Genomic DNA, 19,290 nt, shown 5'->3' with positions numbered 1-19,290 from the left:
TATATTGTAATCTTGCCTAATACTTCTATATCTTTTCCATATGGAACATCTATGGTAAGTAGATGGTAATGAGATGCACTGTCTAATTGCAATGAATTTTTTCTATTTCACCTTTATTTAACCAGTTATTTTTATATATAACCCTAACCCTTTATTTAACCAGGTATTTATATGTATATAACCCTTTATTTAACCAGGTATTTATATATATAACTCTAACCCTTTATTTAACCAGGTATTTATATATATAACTCTAACCCTTTATTTAACCAGTTATTTTTATATATAACCCTAACCCTTTATTTAACCAGGTATTTATATATATAACCCTTTATTTAACCAGGTATTTATATATATAACCCTTTATTTAACCAGGTATTTATATATATAACCCTTTATTTAACCAGGTATTTATATATATAACCCTAACCCTTTATTTAACCAGGTATTTATATATATAACCCTTTATTTAACCAGGTATTTATATATATATAACCCTTTATTTAACCAGGTATTTATATATATAACCCTTTATTTAACCAGGTATTTATATATATAACCCTAACCCTTTATTTAACCAGGTATTTATATATATAACCCTTTATTTAACCAGGTATTTATATATATAACCCTTTATTTAACCAGGTATTTATATATATAACCCTAACCCTTTATTTAACCAGGTATTTATATATATAACCCTTTATTTAACCAGGTATTTATATATATAACCCTAACCCTTTATTTAACCAGGTATTTATATATATAACCCTTTATTTAACCAGGTATTTATATATATAACCCTAACCCTTTATTTAACCAGGTATTTATATATATAACCCTAACCCTTTATTTAACCAGGTATTTATATATATAACCCTTTATTTAACCAGGTATTTATATATAACTCTAACCCTTTATTTAACCAGGTATTTATATATAACTCTAACCCTTTATTTAACCAGGTATTTATATATATAACCCTTTATTTAACCAGGTATTTATATATATAACTCTAACCCTTTATTTAACCAGGTATTTATATATAACCCTAACCCTTTATTTAACCAGGTATTTATATATATATAACCCTAACCCTTTATTTAACCAGGTATTTATATATATATAACCCTAACCCTTTATTTAACCAGGTATTTATATATATAACCCTAACCCTTTATTTAACTAGGTAGGCCAGTTGAGAACAAGTTCTCATTTACAACTGCTACCTGGCCAAGATAAAGCAAAGCAGTTCGACACAAACAACAACACAGAGTTACACATGGAGTAAACAAACATACAGTCAATAATACAGTAGAACAAAATAATACAAAAAGTCTATATACAGTGAGTGGAAATGAGGTAAGATATATATATATATAGGTAAGATAAGGGAGGTAAGGCAATAAATAGGCCATGGTGGTGAAGTAATTACAATATACCAATTAAACACTGGAATGGTAGATGTGCAAAAGATGAATGTGCAAGTAGAGATACTGGGGTGCAAAGGAGCAAGATAAATAAATATAGTATGGGGATGAGGTAGTTGGATGGGCTGTTTACAGATGGGCTATGTACAGGTGCAGTGATCTGTGAGCTGCTCTGACAGCTGGTGCTTAAAGCTAGTGAGGCGGGTAAGAGTCTCCAGCTTCAGTGATTTTTGCAGTTCGTTCCAGTCATTGGCAGCAGAGAACAGGAAGGAAAGGCGGCCAAACAGGAATTGGCTTTGGGAGTGAAGTGTAAGATATACAGTGCCTTGCGAAAGTATTCGGCCCCAGTCCATCTAATAATTTTGCACGCCCAATTTTTCAGTTTTTGATTTGTTAAAAAAGTTTGAAATATCCAATAAATGTCGTTCCACTTCATGATTGTGTCCCACTTGTTGTTGATTCTTCACAAAAAAATACAGTTCTATATCTTTATGTTTGAAGCCTGAAATGAGGCAAAAGGTTGCAAAGTTCAAGGGGGCCGAATACTTCGCAAGGCAAAGGCACTGTATGTAGGGGATAGGACTGATCTAGGCAATGTACCTGCTGGAGCGCGTGCTAATCTAATAATTTTACTGTTGACGGTGGCTATCTGGCTCCATAGTGAAGTTTCGCCTAGTTACAAATTCAATCAAATCAAATCAATGTTTGTCACGTGCTCTGAATACAACAGGTGTAGTAGACCTTACAGTGAAATGCTGAATACAACAGGTGTAGTAGACCTTACAGTGAAATGTTGAATACAACAGGTGTAGTAGACCTCACAGTGAAATGCTGAATACAACAGGTGTAGTAGACCTTACAGTGAAATGCTGAATACAACAGGTGTAGTAGACCTCACAGTGAAATGTTGAATACAACAGGTGTAGTAGACCTCACAGTGAAATGCTGAATACAACAGGTGTAGTAGACCTTACAGTGAAATGCTGAATACAACAGGTGTAGTAGACCTTACAGTGAAATGCTGAATACAACAGGTGTAGTAGACCTTACAGTGAAATGCTGAATACAACAGGTGTAGTAGACCTTACAGTGAAATGCTGAATACAACAGGTGTAGTAGACCTTACAGTGAAATGCTGAATACAACAGGTGTAGTAGACCTTACAGTGAAATGCTGAATACAACAGGTGTAGTAGACCTCACAGTGAAATGCTGAATACAACAGGTGTAGTAGACCTTACAGTGAAATGCTGAATACAACAGGTGTAGTAGACCTCACAGTGAAATGCTGAATACAACAGGTGTAGTAGACCTCACAGTGAAATGCTGAATACAACAGGTGTAGTAGACCTCACAGTGAAATGCTGAATACAACAGGTGTAGTAGACCTCACAGTGAAATGCTGAATACAACAGGTGTAGTAGACCTCACAGTGAAATGCTGAATACAACAGGTGTAGTAGACCTTACAGTGAAATGCTGAATACAACAGGTGTAGTAGACCTCACAGTGAAATGATGAATACAACAGGTGTAGTAGACCTCACAGTGAAATGCTGAATACAACAGGTGTAGTAGACCTCACAGTGAAATGCTGAATACAACAGGTGTAGTAGACCTTACAGTGAAATGCTGAATACAACAGGTGTAGTAGACCTCACAGTGAAATGCTGAATACAACAGGTGTAGTAGACCTCACAGTGAAATGCTGAATACAACAGGTGTAGTAGACCTTACAGTGAAATGCTGAATACAACAGGTATAGTAGACCTTACAGTGAAATGCTGAATACAACAGGTGTAGTAGACAACACAGTGAAATGCTGAATACAACAGGTGTAGTAGACCTCACAGTGAAATGCTGAATACAACAGGTGTAGTAGACCTCACAGTGAAATGTTGAATACAACAGGTGTAGTAGACCTCACAGTGAAATGCTGAATACAACAGGTGTAGTAGACCTTACAGTGAAATGCTGAATACAACAGGTGTAGTAGACCTTACAGTGAAATGCTGAATACAACAGATGTAGTAGACCTTACAGTGCTGCTGAATACAACAGGTGTAGTAGACCTCACAGTGAAATGCTGAATACAACAGGTGTAGTAGACCTCACAGTGAAATGCTGAATACAACAGGTGTAGTAGACCTTACAGTGCTGAATACAACAGGTGTAGTAGACCTCACAGTGAAATGCTGAATACAACAGGTGGAGTAGACCTCACAGTGAAATGCTGAATACAACAGGTGTAGTAGACCTCACAGTGAAATGCTGAATACAACAGGTGTAGTAGACCTTACAGAGAAATGCTGAATACAACAGGTGTAGTAGACCTCACAGTAAAATGCTGAATACAACAGGTGTAGTAGACCTCACAGTGAAATGCTGAATACAACAGGTGTAGTAGACCTCACAGTGAAATGCTGAATACAACAGGAGTAGTAGACCTCACAGTGAAATGCTGAATACAACAGGTGTAGTAGACCTTACAGTGAAATGCTGAATACAACAGGTGTAGTAGACCTTACAGTGAAATGCTGAATACAACAGGTGTAGTAGACCTTACAGTGAAATGCTGAATACAAAAGGTGTAGTAGACCTCACAGTAAAATGCTGAATACAACAGGTGTAGTAGACCTTACAGTGAAATGCCGAATACAACAGGTGTAGTTGACCTTACAAGGAAATGCTGAATACAACAGGTGTAGTAGACCTCACAGTGAAATGCTGAACACAACAGGTGTAGTAGACCTCACAGTGAAATGCTGAATACAGTAGGTGTAGACCTCACAGTGAAATGCTGAATACAACAGGTGTAGTAGACCTTACAGTGAAATGCTGAATACAACAGGTGTAGTAGACCTTACAGTGAAATGCTGAATACAACAGGTGTAGTAGACCTTACAGTGAAATGCTGAATACAACAGGTGTAGTAGACCTTACAGTGAAATGCTGAATACAACAGGTGTAGTAGACCTTACAGTGAAATGCTGAATACAACAGGTGTAGTAGACCTTACAGTGAAATGCTGAATACAACAGGTGTAGTAGACCTTACAGTGAAATGCTGAATACAACAGGTGTTGTAGACCTCACAGTGAAATGCTGAATACAACAGGTGTAGTAGACCTTACAGTGAAATGCTGAATACAACAGGTGTAGTAGACCTCACAGTGAAATGCTGAATACAACAGGTGTAGTAGACCTTACAGTGAAATGCTGAATACAACAGGTGTAGTAGACCTTACAGTGAAATGCTGAATACAACAGGTGTAGTAGACCTCACAGTGAAATGCTGAGGAGAGAGTAGAGAGGCTATATACAGTAGAGAGGCTATATACAGTAGAGGCTCTATACAGTAGAGAGGCTATAAACAGTAGAGAGGCTATATACAGTAGAGAGGCTATATACAGTAGAGAGGCTATATACAGTAGAGAGACTATATACAGTAGAGGAGCTATATACAGTAGGAGGCTATATACAGTAGAGAGGCTATATACAGTAGAGAGGCTATATACAGTAGCGAGGCTATATACAGTAGAGAGGCTATATACAGTAGAGAGGCTATATACAGTAGAGGCTACATACAGTAGAGAGGCTATATAAAGTAGAGGCTATATACAGTAGAGAGGCTATATACAGTAGAGAGGCTATAAAAGTAGCGAGGCTATATACAGTAGTGAGGCTATATACAGTAGAGAGGCTATAAAAGTAGCGGGGCTATATACAGTAGCGAGGCTCTATACAGTAGAGAGGCTATATACAGTAGAGAGGTTATATACAGTAGAGAGGCTATATACAGTAGAGAGGTTATATACAGTAGAGAGACTATATACAGTAGAGAGGCTATATACAGTAGAGAGGTTATATACAGTAGAGAGGCTATATACAGTAGAGAGGTTATATACAGTAGAGAGGTTATATACAGTAGAGAGGCTATATACAGTAGAGAGGTTATATACAGTAGAGAGACTATATACAGTAGAGAGGCTATATACAGTAGAGAGGTTATATACAGTAGAGAGGCTATATACAGTAGAGAGGTTATATACAGTAGAGAGGCTATATACAGTAGAGAGGCTATATACAGTAGAGAGACTATATACAGTAGAGAGGCTATATACAGTAGAGAGGCTATAAAAGTAGAGAGGTTATATACAGTAGAGAGGCTATATACAGTAGAGAGGCTATATACAGTAGAGAGACTATATACAGTAGAGAGGCTATATACAGTAGAGAGGTTATATACAGTAGAGAGGCTATATACAGTAGAGAGGCTATATACAGTAGAGAGACTATATACAGTAGAGAGGTTATATACAGTAGAGAGGTTATATACATTAGAGAGGCCATATACAGGCACCTGTTAGTCAGGCTGTTGAGGTAGTATGTACATGTAGATATGGTTAAAGTGACTATGTATATATGATGAACAGAGAGTAGCAGTAGCGTAAAAGAGGGGTTGGCAGGTGGCGGGACACAATGCAGATATCCCAGTTAGCCAATGTGCGGGAGCACTGGTTGGTCGGACCAATTGAGGTAGTAAGTGCATGAATGTATAGTTAAAGTGACTATGCATATATGATAAACAGCGAGTAGCACAACAAAAAGAGAGGTTGAGGGCCTCCCGGGTGGCGCAGTCGTCTAGAGTATCGCAGGGCCAGCTGTGCCACCAGAGACTCTGGGTTTGAGCCCAGGCTCTGTCGCAGCCGGCCGCGACCGGGAGGTCCGTGGGGCGATGCACAATTGGCCTGGCGTCAATTGTGTAGGGATATCCTTGTCTCATCGCGCACTAGCGACTCTTGTGGTGTGCCGGGCGCTTGGCTACCGGGTTGGATGCTGTGTTAAGAAGCAGTGCGGCTTGGTTGGGTTGTGTTTCGGAGGACGCATGGCTTTCGACCTTCGTCTCTGCCGAGCCCGTACTGGAGTTGCAGCGATGAGACAAGACAGTAACTACTAACAATTGGATCTCCTTAGACTTGGTTACGTTGAGGGATAGGTTGTTATTCTGGCACCAGCCGGCCAGGTGTCTGACCTCCTCCCTATAGGCTGTCTCGTCATTGTTAGTGATCAGACTGTTGTGTCGTCTGCAAACTTAACGATGGTGTTGGAGTCGTGCCTGGCCATGCAGTCGTGGGTGAACAGGGAGGACAGAGCACGCACCCCTGGGGAGCTCCAGTGTTGAGGATCAGCGTGGCAGATGTGTTGCTACCTACCGTTACCACCTGGGGGCGGCCCGTCAGGAAGTCCAGGATCCAGTTGCAGAGGGAGGCGTTTAGTCCCAGGGTCCTTAGCTTAGTGATGAGCTTTGAGGGCACTATGGTGTTGAACGCTGAGCTGTAGTCAATGAACAGCATTCTCACATAGGTGTTCCTTTTGTCCAGGTGGGAAAGGGTAGTGTGGAGTGCAATAGAGATTGCATCATCTGTGGATCTGTTTGGGCGGTATGCAAACTAGAGTGGGTCTAGTGTTTCTGGGATAATGGTGTTGATGTGAGCCATGACCAGCCTTTCAAAGCACTTCATGGCTACAGACGTGAGTGCTACGGGTCGGTAGTCATTTAGGCAGGTTACCTTTGTGTACAGATCTAGAATCAGCTTCTCCTCCCCCAATCCTAACCTTAAACATTAGTGGGGAAATGCAAAACTGACCCAAGATCAGTGTCTAGGGGCAATGTCACTGCCTATCTTTCCCAATCGTTTCAGGGTTTCAGGGTTCTCTACCTTTTCTCTGCTTCCCTCTAGTGGTAGAGTAGAGGAGACACAACTCAGGAGCAGGGCTCTATTGTACCTCCATCAGGTCCTAATGGCCTGGTACTCAGGGCTCTAGTGTCCCTCCATCAGGTCCTAATGGCCTGGTACTCAGGGCTCTATTGTACCTCCATCAGGTCCTAATGGCCTGGTACTCAGGGCTCTATTGTCCCTCCATCAGGTCCTAATGGCCTGGTACTCAGGGCTCTATTGTCCCTCCATCAGGTCCTAATGGCCTGGTACTCAGGGCTCTATTGTCCCTCCAGGTCGCTTAAACACACACAGCAGACACACAAAGTATTGAATCAATGCTTTATTAATGAGTCATGTTTTAGTGCCAGGTAACAAGACTTGAAAGGTCACCCAGGAAGTGATGTCATCAGTGTTCAACGACCCCGGTACTCAGGTTTTATTGCCATCCCCTCCATCAAACCAGATACAGCTAATGGACTTTGACTATAGATGTTAACAGACTGGCAGCTAATCAGGGGTCGAGTGGCCTCCAGGCACTGCGGGGCTTAAGCAGCCTAGTGGTTACAGCGTTGGACAGTAACACAGTTCAAAGTATTGAAGGTACAAATCTGTGTTCTGCCCCTTAGTTAATGGGTCATTGAAAATAAGTGTTCTTAACTGACTTGCCTGGGTAAAATTAAAATTTAAAATTAAGGTCAGTGCTAGAGGACAGTGACCTGGTTTGATTCAGGTGTATCACAACCGGCCTTGATTGGAGTCCCATAGGGTGGTGCACAATTGGCCCAGCGTCGTCCCAGCGCACTAAATAATTTGTTCTTAACTGACTTGCCTAGTTAAATAAAGGTTAAAAATCAACTAGTCATCCAGACTTGGACTATAGATGTTAACAGACTGGTTAGTGCAGTTGGAACTAATCCCTCACCCTGTGGGCTCGCAGAGACCAGGATTGAAGAACAGTGATTTTAACCATTATAAAGCCTGCATCCCAAATGCATTCTCAGTGCTAAAGAGGTGCACTACTTATCACATGGTTTGATCTAAAGTAGTGCACTACTTTTCACATAGGGTTCTGATCTAAAGTAGTGCACAATCACGGTTCTTGATTGGGAGTCTTATCACATAGGTTCTGATCTAAAGTAGTGCACTACTTATCACATAGGGTTCTGATCTAAAGGGCACTACTTATCACATAGGGTTCTGATCTAAAGTAGTGCACTAGTTTGATCACATAGTGGTTTGTTCTAAAGTAGTGCACTACTTTATCACATAGGGTTCTGATCTAAAGTAGTGCACTACTTATCTCATAGGGTTCTGATCTAAAGTAGTGCACTACTTATCACTAGGGTTCTGATCTAAAGTAGTGCACTACTTATCACATAGTTCTGATCTAAAGTAGTGCACTACTTATCACTGGGTTCTGATCTAAAGTAGTCCACTACTTATCACATAGGGTTCTGATCTAAAGTAGACTAGGAGGTTCTGATTGAAGAACAGTGATTTTAACCATTATACAAGTTCTGATCTAAAGTAGTGCACTTATCCATAGGGTTCCCTATAGTGCACTACTTTTCACATAGGGTTCTGATCTAAAGTAGTGCACTACTTATCACATAGGGTTCTGATCTAAAGTAGTGCACTACTTATCACATAGGGTTCTGATCTAAAGTAGTGCACTACTTATCACATAGGGTTCTGATCTAAAGTAGTGCACTACTTATCACATAGGGTTCTGATCTAAAGTAGTGCACTACTTATCACATAGGGTTCTGATCTAAAGTAGTGCACTACTTATCACATAGGGTTCTGATCTAAAGTAGTGCACTACTTATCACATAGGGTTCATCTAAATAGCACTACTTATCACATAGGGTTCTGATCTAAAGTAGTGCACTATCTTATCACATAGGGTTCTGATCTCTAAAGTAGTGCACTACTTATCACATAGGGTTCTGATCTAAAGTAGTGCACTACTTATCACATAGGGTTCTGATCTAAAGTAGTGCACTACTTATCACATAGGGTTTTGATCTAAAGTAGTGCACTACGTAGGGGATAGGATGCAGACATAGAGTATAACCTATAAACCTAAAACCCTAGGGTACTGAGAAAGTTACCTATATCTAATATCGTTTACAACAATTGTAAAATAATGTCAAAATAACATTGGTACGACATGGCGATAGGAATGAATGTAAGGCTGTGTGTCTGGAACAATGAGATGAACATTCCAGAAGAAAAACTATTGAAACACTGGATGTCATAAGGTGAATGCACCAATTTGTAAGTCGCTCTGGATTTTTTATTTTTTATAAGAGCGTCTGCTAAATGACTTAAATGTAAATGTAAACACGTCGGTTCGTTCATTCGTTCCGTACAAAAACACAAAACGATCGCGAAGAAAGGCAATCGTAAAACAGTCTGTCCAAACGTGGTCCGTCGCATCGCAGACGAATTACGGGGGAAACATTCAAAAGGCCCGACAATGGGCTCTTAACACTCCCACGATTTACATGAAAACATAAATACATGAATACATTAAATAAACAAATAGCGTTATAAAAGCCATAAATAAAATAACCTCACATAATAACAGACACACAAGTGATTCACGTCGTGACGGTGTTCAGTAATGTTCTCATTACTTCCTGTAGCGTTGGAGATGTGGAGGAGCCTCGCGTGTGAAAGCTAGCATTCCAAACAGCACCCTATTCCCAATGTAGTGTACTACGTTGAAGGACCATAGGGCGCTGGGAAACAGTGTTCCACTTGGTACACAACCCCTGAGTCCTCATCCAGTCCTTCCCATTATCCAGATTCCTCATCCAATCCTTCCCATTATCCAGATTCCTCATCCAATCCCCCCATTATCCAGATTCCTCAACCAATCCTCCCCATTATCCAGATTCCTCATCCAATCCTCCCCATTATCCAGATTCCTCATCCAATCCTTCCCATTATCCAGATTCCTCCCAATCCTCCCCATTATCCAGATTCCTCATCCAATCCCCCATTATCCAGATTCCTCATCCAATCCTTCCCCAGATTCCTCATCCAATCCCCCATTATCCAGATTCCTCATCCAATCCTCCCCATTATCCAGATTCCTCATCCAATCCTTCCCCCAGATTCCTCATCCAATCCCCCATTATCCAGATTCCTCATCCAATCCTCCCCATTATTCTCAGATTCCTCATCCAATTCCTTCCCAATTATCCAGATTCCTCATCCAATCCTTCCCATTATCCAGATTCCCCATCCAATCCCCCATTCCCCAGATTCCTCAACCAATCCTCCCCATTATCCAGATTCCTCATCCAATCCTCCCCATTATCCAGATTCCTCATCCAATCCTCCCCATTATCCAGATTCCTCATCCAATCCTCCCCATTAACCAGATTCCTCACCAATTCCCCTATCCAATCAGTCCTCCCCATCCAGATTCCTCAACCATCCCCAGATTCCTCAACCAATCCTCCCCATTATCCAGATTCCTCATCCAATCCTCCCCATTATCCAGATTCCTCATCCAATCCTCCCCGTTAACCAGATTCCTCATCCAATCCTCCCCATTAACCAGATTCCTCATCCAATCCTCCCCGTTAACCAGATGTTAGAGTATGATATGATTTATAGGGTTCTAAAATTACCAAATTTCCATGCAAACTTTCCAGAAATCCCAGTTGAAAGATTCCCGGGATTTCCTGCCTATTCCCTCCTCATTCAAGGACAACCAGGATGTCTGGAAAACCTGCATGGAATTTGGGGGTGAAATTTCTGGAATTGTGTAACTCTTAGATATGGTTGTAAAAGATCATTGTTTGTCGGATGCTAACAGATTGATACAGTCAATAAAATGAAGAAGCATGCTTCTAGAATACTCTGGTATTCTTCTAGAATCCACCGGTATTCTTCTAGAATCCACCGGTATTCTTCTAGAATCCACCGGTATTCCGCTATGAGCATTCTATTATCGACAAGCAACAGTGCACATAATAATAAAACAACTGATTTACTCATTCTTGGCGAGTAAATCAAACATTTACGGGCTCGATTCAATCCGTAGCACTGAAGATATGCACTACAGCACAATAGAAACTCAAAAGGCAATATTCCTTATATCTGACCCAGTGTCAGCCTCCACCAGTCCCCCATATATATCTGACCCAGTGTCAGCCTCCACCAGTCCCCCATATATATCTGACCCAGTGTCAGCCTCCACCAGTCCCCCATATATATCTGACCCAGTGTCAGCCTCCACCAGTCCCCCATATATCTGACCCAGTGTCAGCCTCCACCAGTCCCCCATATATCTGACCCAGTGTCAGCCTCCACCAGTCCCCCATATATCTGACCCAGTGTCAGCCTCCACCAGTCCCCCATATATCTGACCCAGTGTCAGCCTCCACCAGTCCCCCATATATCTGACCCAGTGTCAGCCTCCACCAGTCCCCCATATATCTCACCCAGTGTCAGCCTCCACCAGTCCCCATATATATCTGACCCAGTGTCAGCCTCCACCAGTCCCCCATATATCTGACCCAGTGTCAGCCTCCACCAGTCCCCATATATCTTACCCAGTGTCAGCCTCCACCAGTCCCCCATATATCTGACCCAGTGTCAGCCTCCACCAGTCCCCATATATCTGACCCAGTGTCAGCCTCCACCAGTCCCCCATATATCTGACCCAGTGTCAGCCTCCACCAGTCCCCCATATATCTGACCCAGTGTCAGCCTCCACCAGTCCCCCATATATCTGACCCAGTGTCAGCCTCCACCAGTCCCCCATATATCTGACCCAGTGTCAGCCTCCACCAGTCCCCCATATATCTGACCCAGTGTCAGCCTCCACCAGTCCCCCATATATCTGACCCAGTGTCAGCCTCCACCAGTCCCCCATATATCTGACCCAGTGTCAGCCTCCACCAGTCCCCCATATATCTGACCCAGTGTCAGCCTCCACCAGTCCCCCATATATATCTGACCCAGTGTCAGCCTCCACCAGTCCCCCATATATCTGACCCAGTGTCAGCCTCCACCAGTCCCCCATATATCTGACCCAGTGTCAGCCTCCACCAGTCCCCCATATATCTGACCCAGTGTCAGCCTCCACCAGTCCCCATATATCTGACCCAGTGTCAGCCTCCACCAGTCCCCCATATATCTGACCCAGTGTCAGCCTCCACCAGTCCCCCATATATCTGACCCAGTGTCAGCCTCCACCAGTCCCCCATATATCTGACCCAGTGTCAGCCTCCACCAGTCCCCCATATATCTGACCCAGTGTCAGCCTCCACCAGTCCCCCATATATCTGACCCAGTGTCAGCCTCCACCAGTCCCCCATATATCTGACCCAGTGTCAGCCTCCACCAGTCCCCCATATATCTGACCCAGTGTCAGCCTCCACCAGTCCCCCATATATCTGACCCAGTGTCAGCCTCCACCAGTCCCCATATATCTGACCCAGTGTCAGCCTCCACCAATCCCCATATATCTGACCCAGTGTCAGCCTCCACCAGTCCCCCATAATAGAAACTCAAAAGGCAATATTGACCCCCCATGGAGAAACTTTCACGGCTGTATATGTTGGCTCAATCAGAAATCACAATCTCATTACAGCGCTGAACTTCAGCGATACGGATTGAATCGAGCCATACGGTCTAGTATTTTCTAATGAGGGGGTTGAAAACGTCACTGATGACTCTTGGTTTGCAAACGGTTATTGATCGGTATTAATAGTAAATATAATTTCACAAATATATATACTCTTCCATTTTATCTTGCGACTGCGTCTATATCCCAAACAGCACCCTAATCCCTATGTAGTGCACTACCTTTGATCAGACCCAATACGTCCCAAACAGCACCCTAATCCCTATGTAGTGCACTACCTTTGATCAGAGCCAATACGTCCCAAACAGCACCCTAATCCCTATGTAGTGCACTACTTTTGACCCAGGCCCATAGGGAGAAATTTGGGACGCAAAAACATAATTTTTTTCCGGAAAAAAATAGATGGTTGAATATATACCTCATCCAAGCGTAACGTCGCAAGCTGCCTGTTAACTCAATACATCAAATCAATCAGCCAATAATGAATTGATTGATTGATGGAATCATTGATATACTGTACCTGTGGAGTATTAGAATAACCATAGTCACGTTCTTGAACATTTCTTATTGATTTAGCACACGACAATCCTCAATCGAACAATCTATATCATTATTTTGTAGAATCCATAGCAGTACGTGAGTTTAAGAGCAGATAAACAGGTTGACGTTGGTTTCATATTGAGCCGTGTCTGGCGAGTCAAGAGTTAGGTCCCAGGTCTGTTTTGAAGTTGGCCAATAGATGTTCTCGCTTTGTTCCTCTGGCCAATAGTATTGCAGATGAGTGACATGTCGTCAGAGCAGAGAGAGGAACTGATTTTATTGGCCATCGTTTAAGTTCACTGTAGGTATCTGTAGACCTTTGAACAGTAGTTCTGTCCATTCATCTCTGCATTCCTCCACCCCTCCCTCCGTTCCTCCATCCCACTACTGTAGGTATCTGTAGACCTTGAAGCAGTGGTTCCCAGAGTCGGCCACCACCACGTGTCCATCAGAGGTGAGAGCCAGACCCTGAGGTCCATAGAGAGGGTCAGCTGATGTGTTGATATAGGACAGGAAGGAGCCACTACCGTCAAACACCTGGAGAGGAGGGGGGAGGATACTTATGTAAATTAACACCTGGAGAGGAGGGGGGAGGATACTTATGTAAATTAACACCTGGAGAGGAGGGGGAGGATACTTATGTAAATTAACACCTGGAGATGAGGGGGGAGGATACTTATGTAAATTAACACCTGAGAGGAGAGGGGAGGATACTTATGTAAATTAACACCTGGAGAGGAGAGGGGAGGATACTTATGTAAATTAACACCTGGAGAGGAGGGGGGAGGATACTTATGTAAATTAACACCTGGAGAGGAGGGGGAGAATACTTATGGAAATTAACACCTGGAGAGGAGGGGGAGGATACTTATGTAAATTAACACCTGGAGAGGGGGGGGAGGATACTTATGTAAATTAACACCTGGAGAGGAGAGGGGGAGGATACTTATGTAAATTAACACCTGGAGAGGAGGGGGAGGATACTTATGTAAATTAACACCTGGAGAGGAGAGGGGAGGATACTTATGTAAATTAACACCTGGAGAGGAGGGGGAGGATACTTATGTAAATTAACACCTGGAGAGGAGGGGAGGATACTTATGTAAATTAACACCTGGAGATGAGGGGGAGGATACTTATGTAAATTAACACCTGGAGAGGAGAGGGGAGGATACTTATGTAAATTAACACCTGGAGAGGAGAGGGGAGGATACTTATGTAAATTAACACCTGGAGAGGAGGGGGGAGGATACTTATGTAAATTAACACCTGGAGAGGAGGGGGGAGGATACTTATGTAAATTAACACCTGGAGAGGAGGGGGAGGATACTTATGTAAATTAACACCTGGAGAGGAGGGGGGAGGATACTTATGGAAATTAACACCTGGAGAGGAGGGGGGAGGATACTTATGTAAATTAACACCTGGAGAGGAGGGGGAGGATACTTATGTAAATTAACACCCGGAGAGGAGGGGAGGATACTTATGAAATTAACACCTGGAGAGGGGGGAGGATACTTATGTAAATTAACACCTGGAGAGGAGGGGGAGGATACTTATGTAAATTAACACCTGGAGAGGAGGGGGGAGGATACTTATGTAAATTAACACCTGGAGAGGAGGGGGGAGGATACTTATGTAAATTAACACCTGGAGAGGAGGGGGAGGATACTTATGTAAATTAACACCTGGAGAGGAGGGGGAGGATACTTATGTAAATTAACACCTGGAGTGGAGAGGGGGAGGATACTTATGTAAATTAACACCTGGAGAGGAGGGGGAGGATACTTATGTAAATTAACACCTGAGAGGAGAGGGGAGGATACTTATGGGAGGAGGGGGAGGATACTTATGTAAATTAACACCTGGAGAGGAGAGGGGGAGGATACTTATGTAAATTAACACCTGGAGAGGAGGGGGGAGGATACTTATGTAAATTAACACCTGGAGAGGAGGGGGGAGGATACTTATGGAAATTAACACCTGGAGAGGAGGGGGGAGGATACTTATGTAAATTAACACCTGGAGAGGAGGGGGGAGGATACTTATGTAAATTAACACCTGGAGAGGAGGGGGAGGATACTTATGTAAATTAACACCTGGAGAGGAGGGGGGAGGATACGTATGTAAATTAACACCTGGAGAGGAGGGGGAGGATACTTATGTAAATTAACACCTGGAGAGGAGGGGGAGGATACTTATGTAAATGAGATATATCTGTATTTCATTTCCAATAAATTTGCAAACATTTCTAAAAAACATGTTTTCATTATGCGGTATTGTGTGTAGATCACAGGAGGTTGGTGTCACTTTAATTGGGAGGATGGGCTTGTGGTAATGGCTGGAGTGTAAAGGGTAGAATGGTATAAAATACATCATAAATATGGTCTCCAGGTATTTGATGCCATTCCATCGACTCCATTCCAGCCATTATTATGAGCCGCCGTCCCCCCCAAAACCGCCTCCACAAGTTTAGATGGCTGAGAAAAAAAACTATCTATTTTAAATTCAGGCTGTAACACAACAAAATGGGGAAAAAGTCAAGGGGTGTGAATACTTTCTGAAGTATTCAGAATACATTATGTATATGTACCCAGTCGATATACTGATACATGAAATATACAGAACCAGTCAAAGGTTTGGACACACCTACTCATTCAAGGGTTTTTCTTTATTTTGACTATTTATTTATTTTTGACTATTTAAAAAAATAATGTTTACTATCTTTAGTTTTTCTTTATTTTAATATTTTCTACGTTGTAGAATAATAGTGAAGACATCATAACTAAGAAATAACACATATTGAATCATGTAGTAACCAAAAAAAGTGTTAAACAAATCAAAATATATTTTATATTTGAGATTCTTCAAAGTAGCCACCCTTTGCCTTGATGACAGATTTGCACACTCTCGGCATTCTCTCAACCAGCTTCACCTGGAATGCTTTTCCAACAATCTTGAAGGAGTTCCCACATATGCTGAGCACTTGTTGGCTGCTTGTCCTTCACTCCACAGTCCAACTCATCCCAAACCATCTCAATTGGGTTGAGGTCAGGTGATTGTGGAGGCCAGGTCATCTGATGCAGCACTCCATCACTCTCCTTCTTGGTCAAATAGCCTTTACACAGCCTGGAGGTGTGTTGGGTTATTGTCCTGTTGAAAAACAAATGATAGTCCCACTAAGCTCAAACCAGATGGGATGGAGTATCGCTGCAGAATGCTGTGGTAGCCATGCTAGTTAAGTGTGCCTTGAATTATAAATAAATCACTGACAGTGTCACCAGCAAAGCACCCCCACACATCACACCTCCTCCTCCATGCTTCACGGTGGGAACCACACACCATCACACCTCCTCCTCCATGCTTCACGGGGGGAACCACACATGCAAAGATCATCCGTTCACCTATGCTGCGTCTCACAAAGACACAGCGGTTGGAATGAAAAAAAAAAAACACATTTGGACTCATCAGACCAAAAGACAGATTTCCACCAGTCTAATGTCCATGGCTCATGTTTCTTGGCCAAAGCAAGTCTCTTCTTATTGATGTCCTTTAGTAGTGGTTTGTTTGCAGCAATTCGACCATGAAGGCCTGATTCACACAGTCTCCTCTGAACATTTGATGTTGAGATGTGTCTGTTGCTTGAACTCTGTGAAACATTTATTTGGGATGACATTTCTGAGGCTGGTAACTGTAATGAACTTATCCTCTGAGGCAGAGGTAACTCTGGGTCTTCCTTTCCTGTGGCGGTCCTCATGAGAGTCAGTTTCATAGTACTTGATGGTTTTGCGACTGCACTTGAAAAAAAACATTATTGAAATGTTCCATATTGACTGACCTTCATGATGGACTGTCGTTTCTCTTTGCTTATTTATGCTGCTCTTGCCATAATATGGACTTGGTATTTCCCCCAATAGGTCTATCTTCTGTATACCACACCTACCTTGTCACAAAACAACTGATTGGCTCAAATGGATTAAGATGAAAATAAATTCCACAAATTAACTTTTAAGAAGGCACACCTGTTAATTGAAATGCATTCCAGGTGAGCAGCTCATGAAGCTGGTTGAGAGAATGCCAAGAGTGTGCAAAGTTGTCATCAAGGCAAAGGGTGGTTTCTTTGAAGAATCTCAAATATAAAATATATTTTGATTTGTTTAACACTTTTTTTTTTGGTTACTACATGATTCCATATGTGTTATTTCATAGTTTTAATGTCTTCACTATTATTCTACAACGTAGAAAATAGTCGAAATAAAGAGAAACCCTTGAATGAGAAGGTGTCCTAAAACTTTTGACCGGTAGTGTACTGTATGCAGATGTTGCTCCAGCCGGCTACGATGATGTCCATATACTGTGTATGATATATATATATATATATTGTAATGACTCTGGGTTTATAAGCTCGGAAATCGACTCTGACGCGCGAGCATGCTTTTGCAGGACAGTCGATAGGGCGCCGGACCTCGGGCTAGAAGGTTAAGGGTTCGAGACCTGTTCCCTGCAGTTGCATTACAATATATATATATAAAACTGTACCTGTATGACTGGTACTGTATATCTATATATATATATCTATATATTAAACTATACCTGAATACGGCTGGTACTGTATATCTATATATATATCTCTATATATTAACCTATACCTGTATATGACTGGTACTGTATATCTATATATATATCTCTATATATTAACCTATACCTGTATATGACTGGTACTGTATATATATATCTATATATTAAACTATACCTGTATGACTGGTACTGTATATCTATATATTTATATATCTATACCTGTATGACTGGTACTGTATATCTATATATCTATATCTATACCTGTATGACTGGTACTGTATATCTATATATATATATCTATATATAAAACTATACCTGTATGACTGGTACTGTATATCTATATATTAAACTATACCAGTATGACTGGTACTGTATATCTATATATTTATAACTATACCTGTATGACTGGTACTGTATATCTATATATTTATATATCTATACCTGTATGACTGGTACTGTATATCTATATATCTATATCTATACCTGTATGACTGGTACTGTATATCTATATTAAAACTATACCTGTATGACTGGTACTGTATATCTATATATTTATATATCTATACCTGTATGACTGGTATATATCTATATATTTATATATCTATACCTGTATGACTGGTACTGTATATCTATATATCTATATCTATACCTGTATGACTGGTACTGTATATCTATATATAAAACTATACCTGTATGACTGGTACTGTATATCTATATATATATATTAAACTATACCTGTATGACTGGTACTGTATATCTATATATTTATATATCTATACCTGTATGACTGGTACTGTATATCTATATATATATCTATACCTGTATGACTGGTATGTATATCTATATATAAACCTATACCTGTATGACTGGTACTGTATATCTATATATCTATATCTATACCTGTATGACTGGTACTGTATATCTATATATATATATATCTATATATAAAACTATACCTGTATGACTGGTACTGTATATCTATATATTAAACTATACCTGTATGACTGGTACTGTATATCTATATATTAAACTATACCTGTATGACTGGTACTGTATATCTATATATATATATCTATATATTAAACTATACCTGTATGACTGGTACTGTATATCTATATATATATATATTATATATTAAACTATACCTGTATGACTGGTACTGTATATCTATATATCTATATATTAAACTATACCTGTATGACTGGTACTGTATATCTATATATCTATATCTATACCTGTATGACTGGTACTGTATATCTATATATATTAACTATACCTGTATGACTGGTACTGTATATCTATATATCTATATCTATACCTGTATGACTGGTACTGTATATCTATATATATATATCTACTATACCTGTATGACTGGTACTGTATATCTATATATCTATATCTATACCTGTATG

The 19,290-nt window shown here is 41.0% G+C and overlaps 1 protein-coding gene and 1 long non-coding RNA gene across 24 annotated transcripts in view; both read right to left on the bottom strand.

Annotated features, from left to right (window-relative positions):
• Positions 1–2,148: 2,148 nt before the first annotated feature.
• LOC127906882 (uncharacterized) lies at positions 2,149–4,720 on the bottom strand. The gene is made up of 3 exons (XR_008063027.1): positions 4,556–4,720; positions 2,362–2,969; positions 2,149–2,285 (listed from the first exon to the last, which is right to left on the bottom strand). It is a non-coding gene; the product is annotated as an uncharacterized LOC127906882 (long non-coding RNA).
• Positions 4,721–12,723: 8,003 nt separating this feature from the next.
• Positions 12,724–19,290, bottom strand: part of LOC118380297 (tripartite motif-containing protein 2-like) — an 81,010-nt gene continuing 74,443 nt past the window's right edge. For all 23 annotated transcript variants that reach the window (XM_052459041.1, XM_052459047.1, XM_052459048.1 and 20 more), the window contains one exon: positions 12,724–13,837. In XM_052459041.1, coding sequence (XP_052315001.1) covers positions 13,685–13,837 — 153 coding nt within the window. In that variant the 3' untranslated portion in view covers positions 12,724–13,684. The remainder of the gene's footprint in view (positions 13,838–19,290) is intronic.

Source organism: Oncorhynchus keta, chromosome 13 (assembly GCF_023373465.1).
Source record: "Oncorhynchus keta strain PuntledgeMale-10-30-2019 chromosome 13, Oket_V2, whole genome shotgun sequence".
NCBI classification, from domain to species: domain Eukaryota; kingdom Metazoa; phylum Chordata; class Actinopteri; order Salmoniformes; family Salmonidae; genus Oncorhynchus; species Oncorhynchus keta.
This window is presented reverse-complemented; position numbering and strand designations above follow the sequence as displayed.